We start from the raw sequence: 19,607 nt of genomic DNA on the forward strand, positions 1-19,607 counted from the left end.
GAGTGGCAGAGGCTGAAGGGAGATCTGATGGAGGTTTATACGGTTATGAGAGCAAGAGATAGAGAAGAGGAACAGTATCTTTTTCCCAGGGTTGTAATGTCTAATACCTGAGGGCATGCATTTAAGGTGAGATGGGGCAAGTTCAAAGAAGTAGTGGGGGGGGGGGCAAGCTTTTTTAACACAGAGAATGGTGCATGCCTAGAATGCACTGCCCAGAGTAGTGATATAGGCAGATACATTAGGGCTTTTAAAGTTCAAAGTAAAATTCATTATCAGAGTACCATAGATTCCGGACTACAGAGCGCACCTGATTAAAAGCTGCACGCTCTAATTTTAGAAAGAAAATCAATTTTGTACTTGTACAAGCCGCACCGGATTTTAAGCCGCAGGTGGCCCACGTTGTAATATGAGATATTTACACAGAAAGATATTACACGTGAGGATTTTTTAACTTTTAATTAAATCCGTATAGTAACATAAACAAATATATATTGCAAATGCTTTTTTCGAACAGTGCCTGTAACACAGCTACTTTTAAATATACATACGTATCGGTAACACACAAATTACGTTGCGTATACTTTTTTACTGAACAGTGCACGAACAACATTCCAATATCTCCTAACGACTGGTAAAAAAAATATATATACTGCAGCCTACCAGGAAAAGTTATTGATCGCCTTCTTCATCTTCCTCCTGCGCACTAAAACCATCAAAGTCCTTCAGTGTCCGAATTGAATAAAACCTCAGGATCTCGTCACTCACTTCAGTCTCTTCGTTGTCGCTCTCACTTGAGCGCACGCAGTCCTCTTCATCATGCAGCAGTCCAGCCTTTCGAAACCCGCTGGTGATGGTGGAAGTTGTGACACGGCTCCACGCATTTAGGATCCACTGGCAGACTTGAGTTAAAGATGCTCTTCGCATGCGTCCTGTTTTGGTAAAGGATTTCTCGCCGCTCGTCATACAAGCCTCCCACTCAACGCGCAGTGCCACTTTAAATGCCCGGTTCACGCTGATGTCCAGTGGCTGCAAATACTTCGTGGTGCCCCCAGGAATCACAGCTGGAATTGAGTTTGTACTCTTGATGGCAGCTTTCACTGAATTTTCATTGTCAGCCGCTTAAAAAATCACCATCAGTGGAAGCTTTAGTCCGGATGCTGTGCAGCTCAGAACACAAGTAAAATGCGTTCTCTCATGGCCACTTGTTTTCAGTGTGATGGACTAGTCACCTTTTTTATTAACAGTCCAAGTGAGAGGCAGGTCAAACGTCAAAGGTACTTCATCCATATTTATGATATCATCTGGCCCGATGGAATCCTCCCCTATCTTTGTTTGAGTGAATGTGCGGAAGTTGCAAGTTGTTCCTCGTGGTTGGGAGGGAGCTGCTGACACAGAGTCGTGCGTACCCTGATGGACAGGCCTTTTCGTCTCATAAATCTAAAACACCACGATGGCCCACCTCTAAAATCTTCGATTTTCATTTTGGTGGCGATTGCTTTAGCCTTCAGTCTGATCTGCATGGTGGAAACACCGCGGCCGCATGCTCTCTGTGTGTTAACCCAGTCTTCAAGAAAGTTTTCAAGTTCGGGCCATCTGCTATGATTACCTCTGAAAGCTTTTGTCGTCTTTTTGCATTGACTCAGTTCTTCACGCTGGCGTCTCCACCGTCTCAACATCGATTTATTTATGCCAAGATTTTGTGCAGCAGCTAGATTTCCTTCTTCAACCGCCAGATTGATCACCTTTAACTTAAAAGCTGCATCATATGCTTTTCTTCGAGTGTTTTCCATGTTGATGAGGGTGAGTACAAATGACTGATTTACAATAATTTAATTGTGAAAGTGCGCTTGATTTATCGTACAATTTCATTGGACCTCTGTGAACTACTCATCAATTTTATTGGTCTACTGTTACGAGGCAAAATGTTTTTGGCGGCATGAAAAAAAACATGCATTAGCCGCACTGTAGTATAGGCCGCAGTGTTGCCGCAGTGTTCAATGCGTGGGAAAAAAGTAGCGGCTTATAGTCCGGAATTTACGGTACATACATGTAACTGCATACACCCCCGAGATTATCTTTCCTGTGGTTAAACTTAGCTAAACTATAAAACAGTACTGGTAACTGTAAACAGGATCAATGAACAACAAACTGTGCAAATGCAAATATAAATAAATAGCAATAAATAATATCAGCATGAAATAACAAAATAAAGAGTCCTTAAAGTGAGACCATAAGTTGTGGGAACACCAGAAATAGAATGAGTGTAGTTACCCATTTTGTTCAAGGTTTTTGATGACACGCTGAATCTCAGGAGACTCCTGAGGAAGTAGAGGCGCTGTTGTGCTTTCTTTGCAATTATATTTACATAATGAGTCCAGGATAGGTCCTCTGACATAGTGACACCCATGAGTTTAAAATTACTGACCCTCTCCACCCCTGATACTTCAATGAGTATTAGCTCACGGAACTCTGGTTTCCTTTCCTTAAGTCTAAAATCAGTTCCTTGGTCTTCCTGACATTGAGTGAGAGCTTGCTTGCATTTACCCAAACTATATCCTCATAATTTTGTATACCTCTGTCAAATTTCCCTCTCAATTCTTCTGTGCTTCTCAGCTACTCAGCCAAATTTAGTCTCCCACCTGTGTGCTGATTCATCACCACCTTTGATATGGCCCACAACAGCGGTCATCAACAAACATGCATACAGTGTTGGAGTTGAACTGAGCCACACAGTCATGGGTGTAAAGTGATGTTTTAAGAGACATTTAGATAAATATGAGGGAAATGGAAGAATATGGACATTGTGGAGACAGAAGGAATTAGTTTAGTTGGCTATGTGTTTACTAATTTAACTGGTTCAGCACAACACTGTGGGATAAAAGGCACGTTTCCGTTCTGTACTGTTCTACGTTCTATGTTCTATTTTTATAGAAGTTGCTTGATCATGCTTTCTAATGCTGAAACTGCTATTATTAAGGAGCCTATAAACTACTTCCAGTGGTTTTTGTCAATTGCTTTTACTTAGCTTCACACAAATTGATTCTACATCCTGACCTACATGATTAATCAACACCACTCTACATTATAATTAATGAAGTTTTCATACAAATATTACTGCATCATCCTTACCAAAAGCAACAACCACTTACCACCAGCCATTCTCATTCTTACCCGGTCATGGAGGAAAATAAGTGCTTGAAGGATGTCATAAATTCCAGCACAGATCTCATCTGCAGAGACATCTTCCAGCACCATATGCAGGGGCTGCACTCGCTCAGTAACCAAGTGGATGCCATCAGCTTCAATTGTGCTCGATAAGAACCTCAGCAGGCATGGGTGACGCAAGGTTTTCAGATGCTAAAACAATATATGAAAGAAAGGATCATAAACATCTCAAGACCGTTTCTTCAGTTTTCTAGATTAAAAATGCTTTTTTTAAAAAAAGCAGATACTTTCCAGGACCATATGCAAAATCAGAACAAATAGAACAGTTATTAGTTCAGGAACAGGGAATATGTTAAGTGAAATCAAGTCAGCTTAGAATTTTTTCTCTAACCACAAAGAAGTCATTTGTTCTGCATACCTATTACTTTCAGACCTACTAAAAGAACTGGGACAAGTAGCTCCTTGCAACGATTAAAAAGTGTCATAGAAGACTACAGCATAGATAGATTCTTTAGCCCATCTAGTCCATGCCTAGCCCCATCAACCTGCACCTAGACCATAGCCTTCCGTGCCCCTCCCATCGATGCACTTCCTCAGGCAGCTCATTCCACACTCACACTACCGTTTGGGTGAAGAAGTTACCCCTCAGGTCACCTAACCTCAGTGGAAAAAGCCTGCTTGCGTTTACGAGAACTATATCCTCATAATTTTGTATACCTCTATCAAATTTCTCCCTCCAATTCTTCTGTGCTTCAGGGAATAAAGTGCTAACCTATTCAACCTTTCCTTATGACTCAAGCCCTTGTAGATTTTCTTTGTGCCCTTTCAATCTTATTGATATCTTTTCTGCAGGTAGTTTAGAAATACAATAGTACAGTACTTTAAATTAGCCCTCAACAATGACTTACACAACTTCAACATAACATCCCAACTCCTAAAATCAAGGAAACCACAAAATCATTCAATATCACCTGTAACTGACCATTTAACGTTTATTCTGGCTTGCATCTGCAGTTTGTATCAAGTAAAAACAGTAGAAACTTGTAGGGCCCTCAGTCAGTAAAATGGATAAATGCATTGGAAATACAAATATTAAGAAAGCTGAAGTTTGGAGAAAATTAGTCATGTTGGAGCAGCTATGATGAAATCATATGTATACAGCAAGAGAACCTTCCAATTAATACAAATAAAACCATGAAAATGGGAATTACGTTAGTACAATGTTGGATTTCCAACACATCTACCCATGAAATGACAAAGCTGGAACTCACATTTACTAAGCCCTATATACCAGGCGAAGGCTTTATATGTCTAAATATCAGGAAAATTCATCCCAGATCATTTTATATTTAAGATATATTTTAATAGTCAATATTGATCAATAGCCAGCTGAGTCACAGAGTTCAGAAATTGGCTCTTCATCCCAACGGATCTGTACCAACCAAGGTGCCCATGTAAGCCAATCCCATTTACCAATGTTTGGCCTGCACACTTCTAAACCTTCTCAATCCATGCACCTGCACATCATTCTTTAAGTTGTTATGGCACCTACTACAACTTACTGCAGTAGCTCATTCCATAGACACATCATACTATTAAAAAAAAAGTTGCCCCTCAAGCCATTAAAGCTTTTCCCTCTCACCTTAAATTTATGTCCTCTAGTTCTTGATTCCCCAACCTTGCAAAAACCTAGTGTGTCCACCCTGGTTATGCCAGTCAGGGCGATTTTGCTTATGTAGTTCTATAAGATTACCTCTTAGTTTCCTACTCTTCAAAGACAAAAAGTCCTAGCCTGCTCAAACTCTCCCTATGTTAGTTCCTCGAGTTCTAGCAACATCCTTTTAAATCTTTTCTGCACGCTCTCCAGTCTAATAATACACTTCCTAATAGCAGGATGCCCAAAACTGAACACAACACTTCACGTGCTGCTTCATCAACACCTTGTGCAACTGCAGCATAACCTCTCAACTTCTATAGTCAATGTCCTGACTGATGAAGGCCAGCTTGCCAAAATCCTTTTTAATGATCTGGTCTAACTGTAATGCAATTTTTAGGGAAATATGTACTGGAACCAAAGGTCTCTGTTATGCAACACCCTCCCGTCTACTGACAAAATCCTACCTTGATTTGACTTTCCAAAATGCAACACTCATACTCATCCAAATTAAACTCCATTTGCCATTCCTCAACTTACTTACCGTGCATTTCAAGTGTAATTTTTGCTGACCTTCTTCACTGTCATTGATACATCCTACTTTAGTGTCATTTGCAAACCTTCTAACCATACCTTATACATTCTCATCCAAATCATTGACATAGATAACCAATAAAAACAGCAACAACCCAAGGCCCACCACTAATCAGAGGCCTCCAGTCCAAGAAATAACCTTCCACCATCAATCCTCGCAAGGCAGAAGGTCCCGATGGAGTACCTAGTAAGGCTGAAAACTTGTGCGAACCAACTAGCGGGAGTATTCAAGGACATTTTCAACCTCTCACTGCTACAGGCGGAAGTTCCCACTTGCTTCAAAAAGGCAACAATTATACCAGTGCCTAAGAAGAATAATGCGGACTGCTTTAATGACCCGTCGCCCGGTAGCACTCACATCGACAGTGATGAAATGCTTTGAGACTAAATTCCTGCCTCAGCAAGGACCCAGACCCATTGCAGTTTGCCTATTGCCACAATAGGCCAATGGCAGACACAACCTCAATGGCTCTCCACACGGCTTTAGACCACCAAAAACGACTAGATCAGGATGTTGTTCATCAGCTAGAGTTCAGCATTTAATACCATCATCCCACAATCCTGATTGAGAAGTTGCAGAACCTGGGCCTCTGTACCTCCCTCTGCAATTGGATCCTCGACTTCCTAACTGGAAGACCACAATCTGTGGATATGGTGAAAACATATCCTCCTCACTGATGATCAACACCCTCAGGGGTGTGTGCTTAGCCCACTGCTCTACTTTCTCTAAACCCATGACTGTGTGGCTAGGCATAGCTCAAATACCATTTATAAATTTGCTGATGATGCAACCATTGTTGGTAGAATCTCAGGTTGTAACAAGATGGCATACAAGAGTGAGATATGCCAACTAGTGGAATGGTGCTGCAGCAACAACTTGGCACTCAACATCAGTAAGACGAAAGAGCTGATTGTGAACTTGAGGAAGGGTAAGTCGAAGGAACGCATACCAATCCTCACAGAGGGATCAGAAGTGGACAGAGTGAGCAGCTTCAAGTTGCTATGTGTCAAGATCTCTAAGGATCTGACCTGGTCCCAACTTATCGATGTAGTTATAAAGAAGGCAAGGCAGCGGTTATACTTTATTAGGAACTTAAAGAGATTTGGCATGTCAACAAATACACTCAAAAATTTCTATAGTTGTACTGTGGAGAGCATTCTGACAGGCTGTATCACTGTCTGGTATGGAGGGGCTACTGCACAGGACTGAAAGAAGCTGCAAAAGGTTGTAAATCTAGTCAGATCCATCTTGGGCACTAACCTACAAAGAACCTAGGACATCTTCAGGGAGCAGTGTCTCAGAAAGGCAGTGTCCATAATTAAGAACTTCCAGCACCCAGGGCATGCCTTTTTCTCACTGTTACCTTCAGGTAGGAGGTACAGAAGCCTGAAGGCACACACTTAGCAATTCAAGAACAGTTTCTTCCCCTCTGCAATCCGATTCCTAAACGGACATTGAATCTTTGGACACTACCTCACATTTTTAAAAAATATACAGTATTTCTGTTTGTGCCCTTTATTAAAGCCAATTCAATATATGTAATTTATTTACTTGCTAATTTATTATTATTTTTATTATATTTATTATTTTTTTCTCTCTGCTATGTATTGCATTGAACTGGTGCTGCTGTTAACAAATTTCATGTCACGTGCTAGTGATAATAAACCTGATTCTTCTGAATGGCACTTCCCTGAGGCACCACCTCTTGAAGATATTCTCAACAGTAGAAGGATTGTATCCATGGTGGAGATAATCAACTCTATAACCCTCTGCTGCTCCTTGAGATCTTACGCATTGGAGTCTCCATACCAGGCTGCGATGCAACCAGTCAGAATACTCTCCACTGTACATCTAAAGAAATTTGCAAAAGTCTTCAGTGATGTACCAACTCTCCTCAAATCCTTAACAAACCAGAGACCTTGGCATGCCTGCTTTGTGATTGCATCGGTGTCTTGGGCCAAGGCTAGATCTCGGAGATATTGAACAAAAGTATGGATACTGTGCTGAGGCTCTAAAGATAGGTGGGAGAGTAAGCTGTGAAGAAGTGCAACATCTTTCAATAGAATTGATCCAAAACATCAAAAAAGCTCCCCCCATTTGATAAACACAGCTTAAACAATCACTATTTTTTATTTACAACACTTTATATTTAAAAATAGGTTTCTGCTAGCTATTCAAATAGGATAGTTTAAAAATGAAATATATTGAGCATTCTCCAAATTTCAAATGTAAGAAATTCACCCAGAGTATATTAGCAGATTATTCAAATTTAAATACACACACCATGAATGCTTAAAGAAATATACAGATTAGCTGCTCAATTTATCAAAATATCCATAGCTGAAACACAAAGTAATTAATTGCTTTCCAAACTTTTATTAGGTACATTAAAGGACAACATGGAGCTTCCTGTCAGAGAAGTCAAAATCTAAAGGCAACTCCATGTAGGGTAGCATCAATACTATTTTCAAAACCTACTTTCCATTAATTGCCAAGTTCAATGCAATGCAAGGAAATAAGCAATGGCTTGATAAATTACTAGGTTAAGTTTTCTCAATAACTTTACAGTTTTTTCATTGTACTGGGAAATGCAAAGCTAGATTATAAAGTAAAAGTATATTATAAAGCTTCAATACAAAGAATTACATTTTTGTAAAATTGGCAGTAGATACAGTAGAAGGCAAATCTTCACAGCCACGATACTTTACCTAACTGAGCTAACCTTTCAGATCGAACAAAATCTTTTGATAAAGTATCTTGTGATTGCACATACACTGTATTCCATTTACTTCAGGAAAGGAACAAAATAATATCACAAACATAGATTTCTACTGCAGGAATAGTGTTGTCAAACAGGACTCCACTGTTTAGGTACAGAAGTGGTGTACAATTCATAGAAACATAGAAAACCTACAGCACAATACAAGCCCTGCGGCCCAAAAAGTTGTGCTGAACATGTCCCCCCTACCTTAGAAAATACTAGACTTCCCCATAGGCCTCTATTTTCCTAAGCTCCATGTACCTATCCAGAAGTCTCTTAAAAGACCCTATCGTATCTACCTCCACCACTGTTGCCGGCAGCTGATTTCACACACACTCACCACTCTCTGAGTAAAAAACTTATCCCTGACATCTCCTGTGTACCTATTCAAAGTTCAAAGTAAATTTATTTTCAAAGTATATACACATTACCATATACAACCCCGAGATTCACTTTCTTGCAGGCATACTCAATAAATCCATAATTCAACAATAACCATAATAGAATCAAATAAAGACTGCACTAACTTGGACGTTCAACCAGTGTGCAAAAGACGACAAACTGTGCAAATACAAAAAGAACAAAATAATAAATAAATAATGAGAACATGAGATGAAGAGTCCTTGTATGTGAATCCATAGGTTATGGGAACATTTCAGTAATGGGGAAAGTGGAGTTGAGTGAAGTTATCCCCTCTAGTTTAAGAGCCTGATGGTTGAGAGTTAGTAACTGTTCCTGAACCTGGTGGTGTGAGTCCTGAGGCTCTTATACCTTCTTTCTGATGGCAGTAGCAAGAAGAGAGCATGTCCTGGATGGTGGAAGTTCCTGATGATGGATGCTGGTTTTCTGCAACATTGCTCCAGCCAAATGTGCTCAATGGTGGGCTTTATCCGTGATGGAGTGGGCCAGGATGGATTTGGTTGTGATGGAGGGCCAATCAATATACTCTCCACTACACACCTTTAGAAGTTTGTCAAAGTTTTAAACATAATGCCGAAACTTCGGAAGTACGGAAGAAAACAGAAGTACTGCTGTGCTTTCTTCGTAATTGCACACATTCTAGGCCCAGGACAAGTCCACTGAAGTAATAACACTGAAGAATTTACAGTTGCTGACCCTCTCCACCTCTGATCCTCCAATAAAGACTGGCTCACAGACCTCTGGTTTCCTTCCTGGTCTTGCTGATATTGAGTCAAAGATTGTTGTTATGGAACCACTCAGCCAGATTTTCAATCTCCTTTCCATATGTTAATTCATCACCACCTTTGATGCAGCCTATGACAGTGAAGTCAAGTTCAGCAAACTTGAATATGGCATCTGAGCTGTGCTTAGCCATACAATCCTAAGTGTAAAGCAAGTAGAGCAGAGGGCCAAGCACATAGCCTTGTGGTGTACCTATGCTGATGGAGATCGTGGAGATGTTGCCAATCTGAATTGCCTGGGGTTTTCAAGTAAGGAAATCAAGGATCCTATAGCATAAGGAGGTATTGAGGCCAAGGTCTTGGCGGGGATGATAGTACTGAATGCCGAACTGTTGCCGACAAGAGCATCCTGATGCATGCACTTTTACTGTTCAGATGTTCTAGGGTTGAGTGAAGAGCCAATGAGATGGCATCTGCTGTGGACCTATTGCTCTGGTATGCATATTGGAGCTGATCCAAATCAATTCTCAGGCAACAGCTGATATATTTCATCACTAACCTCTCAAAGCACTGCATCACGGTGGATATAAGTGCCCCTAGACGACAGTCGTTGAGGCGAGTTACCATTTTCTTCATAGGCACCAGTATAATTGAAGCCTGCTTGAATCAGTTGGATATCTCAGCAAGAGGTTAAATATCTCAGTGAACACTTCAGGCAGTTGATCAGCACAGGTTTTTAGTATTTTCAACAAGGAATACTTGATGGTTATACTGTGAATCAGACTTTCCTCTCCCTATTTAGGAGGAATGATGAATTGCCTTTATTAAATGGCAAAGTTGCATTATGTTATCTCAGAGGTTAACTAATCAAATGCACTCCTGACTGGCCTCCTTGGATCTTCCACCTGTAAACTCAAACTCCAAGCTCTGTGGTCATATCATACCAAGTCTCATGAATGTTCAAAGGCAACATGCAGATGCTGGAAATAAATTTAAAAAAACACAAAATGCTGGCAGAACTCAGCAGGCCAGACAGCATCTATGGGAGGAGGTAATAACGACGATTCGGGCCAAAACCCTTCATCAGGAGTGAAGTAACATGGGATGGTTGAGGGGGGGGGGGGATCAGAAGTGGGGGGAGGAATAAAGTAGAGAGCTAGGAAGTAATAGGCCGGAGGGAAATGGGCTCGGGGGAAGGTGGAGAATTATGGGAAATAAAAGAGGAAGAAAGGTAGGGCTGGGGTTGAGATTACAGTGAGGGGGGAAAAGAGAAAGAACCAGACTAAAATAATAGATAGGGATGGGGGTAAGGGTGTGGGGTGGATTCATGAATCTTGGATCGCGACCCCCACTGCCAATCACGGCACTGGACAGACTCCGTACCCTGACTCCAGTACCACAAACGCGGGTTCCTACGGCCATGGACACCTCCTCAGAGACTCCGGCCTTGAACTTCCAGTCGGACCTCCTCGTGCTGCCATCTCCCCCCCTCCCCTCACCAGCACGCTGGATCCCAGCCTTGACCTCTGAGCTGGACCTCCACGCGCTGTCGTCTCCCCTTCCCCCACCACCACGCTGCCATCTGATCCTCCCGAGCCTGAGGTTCAATCACCGGTTCCCGGGCCCTCGGGGGCTTCAGCTTCCTCTCACCCCAACCACTTCCCCGCTGACTCCACCAGCCTCCCGCCCACCTCGGACCAGAGCTCTCAACCCTGCCGGGTCTGCACCATCCCCTCCGACCCTCTCTCTGAGGCTGAGCGCTCTGTCCTTAGTAAGGGCCTCACCTTTGTCCCCCTTCGCCCTCACCTCAGTGAGTTTCGCGTGCGCCAGGACGTGGAGCTCTTCTTCCGCCAGCTCTATCTTCGAGCCCACTTCTTCGGTAGGGACTCTCCCACCCCCACCAATGACCCATTCTCCTGTCTCCAACCCTCCTCCTCCTCATGGACTCCCCGCCCAGGATCTGTTCATCTCTAATTGCCGTCGGGACATTAACTGTCTCGACTTCACCACCCCTTGCTCCAATTCCAACCTTACCCCCTCTGAACGCTCTGCTCTCCATTCCCTCTGCAACAATCCCAACCTTACCATTAAACCCACTGATAAGGTGGGTGCTGTTGTCGTATGGCGCACCGACCTGTACATAGTGGAGGCATGACGACAACTTGCTGACACCTCCTCTTATTTACCCCTGGACCATGACCCCACTAGGGACAACCAATCCATTGTCTCCCAAACCATTTCCGATCTCATCAGCTCGGGAGATCTCCCATCCACGGCCACCAAACTTAAAGTTCCCACATCCCGCACTTCCCGTTTCTACTTCCTACCTAAGATTCACAAACCCGCCTGTCCATGCAGACTCATTGTCTCTGCTTGCTCCTGCCCCACTGAACTCACTTCTGCCGATCTCGACTCTGTTTTATCTCCACTTGTTCACTTCCTTCCCACCTATGACCGTGATACTTCCCATGCTTTACATCTCTTCAAAGATTTTGAGTTTCCTGGCCCCCACCTCCTCATTTTCACCACGGACGTCCAGTCCCTATACACCTCTATCCCCCACCAGGAAGGTCTCCAAGCTCTCCATTTCTTCCTGGATTCCAGACCCAGCCAGTCATCCTCTACCACCACTCTTCTCCGCCTCGCGGAATTAGTCCTCACCCTTAACAATTTCTCCTTTGGCTCCTCCCACTTCCTCCAAACTAAAGGTGTAGCCATGGGCACCTGCATGGGTCCTAGCTATGCCTGTCTTTTTGTCGGCCATGTGGAGCAATCTATGTCCAAGCCTATCTGTCCTCCTCTTTTCTTGCGTTATATCAACGATTGCATTGGTGCTGCTTCCTGCACGCCTGCTGAGCTCGTCGACTTCATTAACTTCGCCTCCAACTTTCACCCCGCCCTCAAATTCACCTGGTCTATTTCCAACGCCTCCCTCCCTTTTCTAGATCTTTCTGTTTCTATCTCTGGAGACAGCCTATTCACCAACGTCTACTACAAACCTACTATCTCCCACAGCTACCTAGACTATTCCTCCTCCCACCCTGTCTCCTGCAAAAATGCTATCCCTTTCTCTCAATTCCTCCACCTCCGCCGCATCTGCTCTCAGGATGAGGCCTTTCATTCTAGGACAAAGGAGATGTCTTCCTTTTTTAAAGAAAGGGGCTTCCCTTCGTCCACTAACAACTCTGCCCTCCATCGCGTCTCCCGTATTTAACGCACCTCTGCCCTCATCCCATCCCCCTGCCAGCCCACCAGGGATAGAGTCCCCCTGGTCCTCACCTATCACCCTACCAGCCTACAGATCCAACGCATAATCCTCCGTAACTTCCGCCACCTCCTACGTGATCCCACCACCAACACCAACCATATCTTCCCCTCCCCCCCACTCTCAGCTTTCCGCAGGGATCGCTCCCTACGCGACTCCCTTGTCCATACATTCCCTCCCCCCCCCATCCCTCCCTAAGGACCTTCCTCCGGGCACTCATCCCTGCAAACGGAAGAAGTGCTACACCTGCCCCCACACTTGTTCCCTCACCACCATCCCAGGCCCCAGACAGTCCTTTCAGGTGAGGCACCACTTCACCTGAGAGTCAACTGGGGTGATATACTGTATCCGGTGCTCCCGATGTGGCCATTTATACATTGGGGAGACCCACCGCAGACTGGGAGACTGTTTCGCGAACACCGGTGCTCGGCCCTCCAGCAGTGGCAGGATCTCCCTGTGGCCACACACTTCAATTCCACTGACCACTCCCACTCTGACAAGTCTGTCCATGGCCTCCTCTACCGTCAAGATGAGGCCACATGCAGGTCGATGGAGCAATGCCTTATCTCTCGCCTAGGTAGCCTCCTACCTGCCGGCATGAACATCCAATGCACAGACCTCCGTTGATACCCCTGCCTCCCCTTACCCCCCCCATCCCTATCTATTATTTCAGTCTGGTTCTCTTTCTCTCTTCCCCCCCCCTCACTATAATCTCTTCCCCCAGCCCTACCTTTCTTTCTCTTTTATTTCCCATAATTCTCCACCTTCCCCCTAGCCGATTTCCCTCCAGCCTATTACTTCCCAGCTCTCTACTTTATCCCTCCCCCCACTTCTTATCCCCCCCCACCCTCGACCATCCCATGTTACTTCACTCCTGATGAAGGGTTTTGGCCTGAAACGTCGTCACTACCTCCTCCCATAGGTGCTGTCTGGCCTGCTGAGTTCTGCCAGCATTTAGTGTTTTTTTTTCCTCACTAATGTTCACATATGTTCACTAATTCACAGTACATTTGCTACCAATGAAGTAACAATTAATTCCCAGGTCTCCAACCTTAAACTTTCAACACTCTTTCTCCTTCCACAGAAACTGACTGATCAGAAGGTTATGAAAACAATCAGCTGTTTCCAGCATCTGCAGGTTTTGTTTTGTTTCCATTTCCATTTCTCATTTTCAAATTTGATCTTATCCCACCCTCAATCTTCTCAAGCATCAGTGATGACTTTAGTTGTACTTTGACAAGCATGCCTTCAACCTTAGCAAATGTGCAACTGGATCCTAGACTTCCTGACTGGGAGACCTCAGTCAGTCCGGATTGGGAGCAGCATCTCCAACACCATCACACCGAGCACGGGGGCCCCCCAGGGCTGTGTACTCAGTCCACTGCTGTTCACTTGCTGACCCACGACTGTGCTGCAACACACAGCTCAAACCACATCATCAAGTTTGCCGATGACACGACCGTGGTGGGTCTCATCAGCAAGAACAACGAGTCAGCTTACAGAGAGGAGGTGCAGCAGCTAACGGACTGGTGCAGAGCCAACAACCTGTCTCTGAATGTGAACAAAACAAAAGAGATGGTTGCTGACTTCAGGAGGTCACGGAGCGATCACTCCCCTCTGAACAATGACGGCTCCTCGGAAGAGATCGTAAAGAGCACCAAATTTCTTAGTGTTCACCTGGTGGAGAATCTCACCTGGTCCCTCAACACCAACTCCATAGCAAAGAAAGCACAGCAGCATCTCTACTTTCTGCGAAGGCTGAGGAAAGTCCATCTCCCCCCCCCCCCCCCCCATCCTTATCACATTCTACAGGGGTTGTATTGAGAGCATTCTGAGCAGCTGCATCACTGCCTGGTTCAGAAATTGCACCATCTCGAATCACAAGACCCTGCAGCAGAAAGTGAGGTCAGCTGAGAAGATCATTGGAGTCTCTCTTCTCTTCAAACTCTTATCCCTCCTGCCGTCTGGGAAAAGGCACCAAAGCATTTGGGCTCTCACGACCAGACTATGTAACAGTTTCTTCCCTCAAGCTATCAAATTCCTCAATACTCAGAGCCTGGACTGACATCTTGCCCTATTGTCATGTTTACAATTTATTGTAATGCCTGCATTGTTTTGTGCACCTTATGCAACCTTGGGTAGGTCTGTAGTCCAGTGTAGTTGTTTTTTTTTCTCTCTCTGTGTTGTTTTTTACGTAGTTCAGTCTAGTTTTTGTACTGTGTCATGTAACACCATGGTCCTGAAAAAACATTGTCTCATTTTTACTATATACTGTACATAGCTGTTATGGTCGAAATGACAATAAAAATGACTTGACGATTAAAATTCTTCACATGAAGACACACTTACTTGAGAAATCTGAACTACAGTGTACCCTCAGCCTTCTATTATCCACAGGGAATGGTGACCGTAGCAGCAGTTGAATGAGGAAATGTTCAAACAAAAAAAATTACAGTGCACCACAAACACCATATTTCTAAATAGGCTAACAAAATTAATATAAATCAAATGAATGACTGTATTCATCACTACATGAAGTGTCAAATCTTTGATGAGTTTAGCTGCACCTGTCTTGGCTTTGCTCACCTTAGCGGCCTTGTTGACAGTGTCCTCGTTACTCCGCTGATAGACGAACACGGATGCCAGCTGTTCTTCGTCCAGCGTCGCTCGGTAAACGCTGAGACCACCGGGCAAGGTTACCGGCGGCTCTTCCAGACGGGGGGTCCTCGCCGCACTGCTCTCCGCTCCCATGGCCGTCTGGCCAGAGAGCCAGACCGGCAGCCCGCCACTAGGTCCGGGAATAAGACGCCAGTCTCCCTCGAACCCTTCTCTACCTTACACACCAAACCACCGAAGGCAGACGTCCGGCTGACCCGGAACCACATGTGGCACCCAGCGATCAATCGCAGTGCCACAGAGAAGCATGCGCGGTACAAAGTTTGGGTCTTCGGAAGAGTTGCGAGTGCTTCAGGTTGGCAGTGGGCCGACTTGCAGCTCTCTCACAGAGCGCCGGTGTCCAAACCTGATCTCCGGTATTCGAGATAATGGCTCGTCACCCTTCTTCTAGTAATGTTTAATGGCGATTGGCAGACCAACATAAGTTGCAGTACTGACTGCCACCTATTGAACATGATTCAAACGCATAAAATACTGTACAGTGCTTTTAGAAAGTCTTAACCACCACCATCCTGTTCACTTTTGAGTCACTACAGTCCTACATAAGATGAAAATACCCTGACTAATAACTTCTAGCATTCCATTGTAGGATTTTTAAAAAATAACAAAAAAGAAAAAGAGAACATTGACAGCCCTTTTCTGAAGTCTGAATATTATTTACCCCTCCTTGAAAAGCATCATTAATAACTTCTAGGATTAGCTCTTTAATTGCTAATTTTTTTTCTGCAGCCTTTAATATAATTTTTATTTTTTTCAGTCCCACTTTTAGTTCGTGCTGAAGCATTTACCACATCAGCCATTAAAGTAATAAATTTGAGTTTATCAACAATCATCAAATCCTTAGTTATATAATCTTGCACTTTACACACTGACTTCAATCCTTATGTATTCTGGATAATAAGTCCCATTGAAATACTCTAATGTGCTTTCTGAAGAGCCTCTGCATATTGTATTAATTTGAATTGATTTTATTTCTTACATCCTTCACATACATGAGGAGTAAAAATCTTTATGTTACGTCTCCATCTAAATGTGCAATGTGCAATCATAGTAATTATAATAATTTATAATAAATAGAATAGTTAATCTAACACAGAGTATACTCAAGTCAGCATGAGTTCATCAGTCTGATGGCCTGGTAGAAGAAGCTGCCCAGAACCTGTTGGGACCCATTTCCACCCAAACTTACTGCACTACCACAGCTTTCTTATGTACAGGACACCCAGCATAAACACTCACCACAATTGTGACATTTTGTCCTAATGACTTCTCCACAATTACATAATCATGTTCTCCACAACATCTACCACACTGCTTTTTAACCCTACACAGCTGCTACACAGCCGAACTTCCGGTTCTGAAAACATTTCGGGGGACAGCACATAAACTTGAACCATATAACTCATATAGTCTAAATTATTGGCCAAAGTTCAAAGAAAATGTATTATTAAAGTACATATATGTCACCATATACAACCCTGAGATTAATATTCCTGTGGACATTCACAGTAAATACAAGAAACACAAAAGACATTAAGAAAGAGGCTGTGCTGGAGCATTGGAAAAGCATTAAGTTAGACAAGTCACCGGGTCTGGACGAGATACACCCGAGGGTGCTGTGGGAAGTGAAAGTACTCTGGCAACAGTGCTCTGGCAATGATTGTTGCATCATCAATAGTGACAGAAGTACCAGAAGATTGGAGGGTTACAAATGTTGTTCCCTTGTTCAAGAAAGAGAGTAGAGATAACCCAGGAAATCATAGACCAGTGAGTCTGACTTCAGTGGTGGGCAAGTTGTTGAAGATCCTGAGAGGCAGGATCTATGAGCATTTGGAGAGACGTAATCTGATTAGCAATAGTCAGCATGGCTTTGTTATGGCAGGTTGTGCCTTACGAGCCTGGTTGAACTCTTTGAGGATGTAACAAAACACATTGATGAAGGTAGAGCAGTGGATGTAGTGTATATGGATTTCAGTAAGGCATTTGATAAGGTACCCCATGTAAGGCTCATTCAGGAAGTAAGGAGGCATGGGATCCAAAGAGACCTTGCTTTGTGGATCCAGAATTGGCTTGCCCACAGAAGACAAAGAGTGGTTGTAGATGGGTCATATTCTGCATGGAGGTCAGTGACCAGTGGAGTGCCTCAGGGATCTATTCTGGGATCTCTCCTCTTAGTGATTTTTAAAAAAATAAATGTTCTAGATGAAGAAGTGGAAGTCTGGGTTAGTAAGTTTGCTAATGACATAAAGGTTGGGGGTGTTGTGGATAGTCTAGAGGCTTGTCAGAGGTTACATTGGGACATTGATAGGATGCAGAACTGGGCAGAGAAGTGGCAGGTGGAGTTCAACCCTGATATATGTGAAGTGGTTCATTTTGGTAGGTCAAATTTGAAGACAGAATGTAGTATTAATAGTAAGGCTTTGGCAGTATGGAGGATCAAAGAGATCTTGGTGTCTGTGTTCACTCAAAGCTGCTGTGCAGGTTGACAGTGTTGTAATGAATGCATATGGTGTGTTAGAACTTAGAAAATGGAAATCTACAGCACATTACAGGCCCTTTGACCCACAATGTCATGCCAGTCATGTAACCTACTCTGGAAACTGCCAAAATTTTCCCTACTGCATAGCTCTCTATTTTTCTAAGCTCCATCTACCTATCTACAAATCTCTTAAAAGACCCAGTTGTATCTGCCTGTACAACCATCGCTAACAGTGCATTCCATGCACCCACCACTCTCTGGGTGAAAAACTTACCTCTGACTTCCCCATTGTACCTACTTCCAAAGCACCTATGCTCCCTCATGTTAGCCATTTCAGCCCTAGGAAAAAAGCCTCTGGCTCTCCACATGATGTTGGCATTCATCAACCGTGAGATTTAGTTCAAGAGCCGTGAAGTAATGTTACAGCTATATAAGACCTTGGTCAGACCCCACTTGGAGTACTGTGTTCAGTTCTGGTCACCTCACTACAGGAAAGATGTGGACACTATAGAAAGAGTGCAGAGGAGATATTCAAGAATGTCGCCTGGATTGGAGAGTGTGCCTTATGAAAATAGGTTGAGTGAACTTGGTCTTTTCCCCTTGGAGTGATGGAGGACGAGAGGTAAACCAATAGAGGTGTATAAGATGATGAGAAGCATCAATTGTGTGGATAGCCAGGGAGATTTTTCAGGGCTGAAATGGCTAACACGAGGGTGGTGTTGGGAAGTAGGTACAGAAGGGATGTTGAGGCTAAGTTTTTCACACAGAGTGGAATGGATTGCCAACAATGGTGGTCAAGGCAGATACAATAGGGTCTTTCAAGAGATTTGTAGATGGGTACATGGAGCTTAGAAAAATAGAGAGCTATGCAATAGGGGAATTCTCGGCAGCTTCTAGAATAGGTTACATGGTCAGCACAACATTGTGGGCCAAAGGGCCTGTAATGTGCTGTGGATTTCTATGTTCTATGTTCTTGAATGAATGAAAGATTATCCCCAATAGGATAGATTACAACCAAAAGACAACAAACTGTGCAAAGACAAAACAAAAAAAAGCAAAAAAGTTAAATAAATAAGCAATGAGAAAATGAGTTGCAGAGCTCTACCAACTGCATTACTAAAGCAGAGATGTGTATGCATCTTCATCAACTGTCTTTCAAAGGATATGAGAACAATTTGTAGCAATTGGCGATACAATTGGAAAACATCATAAATAATATGAAAAAAGGAAATGTTTGAATAACTGGGAATGTCCCAAAGGACAGTTTCAATCTGTAAGGATGTGGGCGAGTAAAGAACATTTAAATAATACATTTGGAATTTAGAGGACGGAGGTTAAATGCTATAGGTATGTAACTTGAGACCAATAAAGAAATAACAAGAAAAAGTACTGTCATTTCTCAGATACATGCCAAGAGTCCTGTTGTACACCTCATGGTGTTGGACCTGGTTCTAACTGTCAATAATTGCTTCGCGAAGGTAAGCTTGACAAAGTAATTTTGCACATCTGTTCATTGCATGAGAATACTGCTGACATTTATTTTACAGGACAAGTCAGGGATATCCTAAATTTGGAAAGATAATAAAATACTCAATATTTGGAATAAAAATAATAGTAAAAATCCTACATAATTCAACATAATGACAAAAGTTCTGGTGAAAATCCATCACAATGTTGGAACTTCATATGGAATTATGAAATTTAAGGCAAAAAGGATTAAAATGTTTCTGAAATACTTCTCCGTTCCTTTATCTAGTAACTTTCTGAACTGCAGGACTTTTGGAAAACTCTTTTTTCTTAAATCCTAATAAGAAATTTTGCAAAGAACAGTTAACAAATTAAAAATTTCTGATAATTTTAAGCATAATTT

The 19,607-nt window shown here is 43.1% G+C and overlaps 1 protein-coding gene across 2 annotated transcripts in view; it reads right to left on the reverse strand.

The window, feature by feature from the left end:
• Positions 1-15,449, reverse strand: part of scyl3 (SCY1-like, kinase-like 3) — a 35,643-nt gene extending 20,194 nt beyond the window's left edge. For both annotated transcript variants that reach the window (XM_059984437.1, XM_059984436.1), the window contains exons 1-2: positions 15,169-15,449; positions 3,172-3,357 (exon numbers count right to left, since the gene is read on the reverse strand). In XM_059984437.1, the coding sequence (XP_059840420.1) occupies positions 3,172-3,357; positions 15,169-15,333 (351 nt within the window). In that variant the 5' untranslated portion in view covers positions 15,334-15,449. The remainder of the gene's footprint in view (positions 1-3,171; positions 3,358-15,168) is intronic.
• Positions 15,450-19,607: the final 4,158 nt, after the last annotated feature.

Source organism: Hypanus sabinus, chromosome 11 (genome assembly GCF_030144855.1).
Source record: "Hypanus sabinus isolate sHypSab1 chromosome 11, sHypSab1.hap1, whole genome shotgun sequence".
NCBI classification, from domain to species: Eukaryota; Metazoa; Chordata; class Chondrichthyes; order Myliobatiformes; family Dasyatidae; genus Hypanus; species Hypanus sabinus.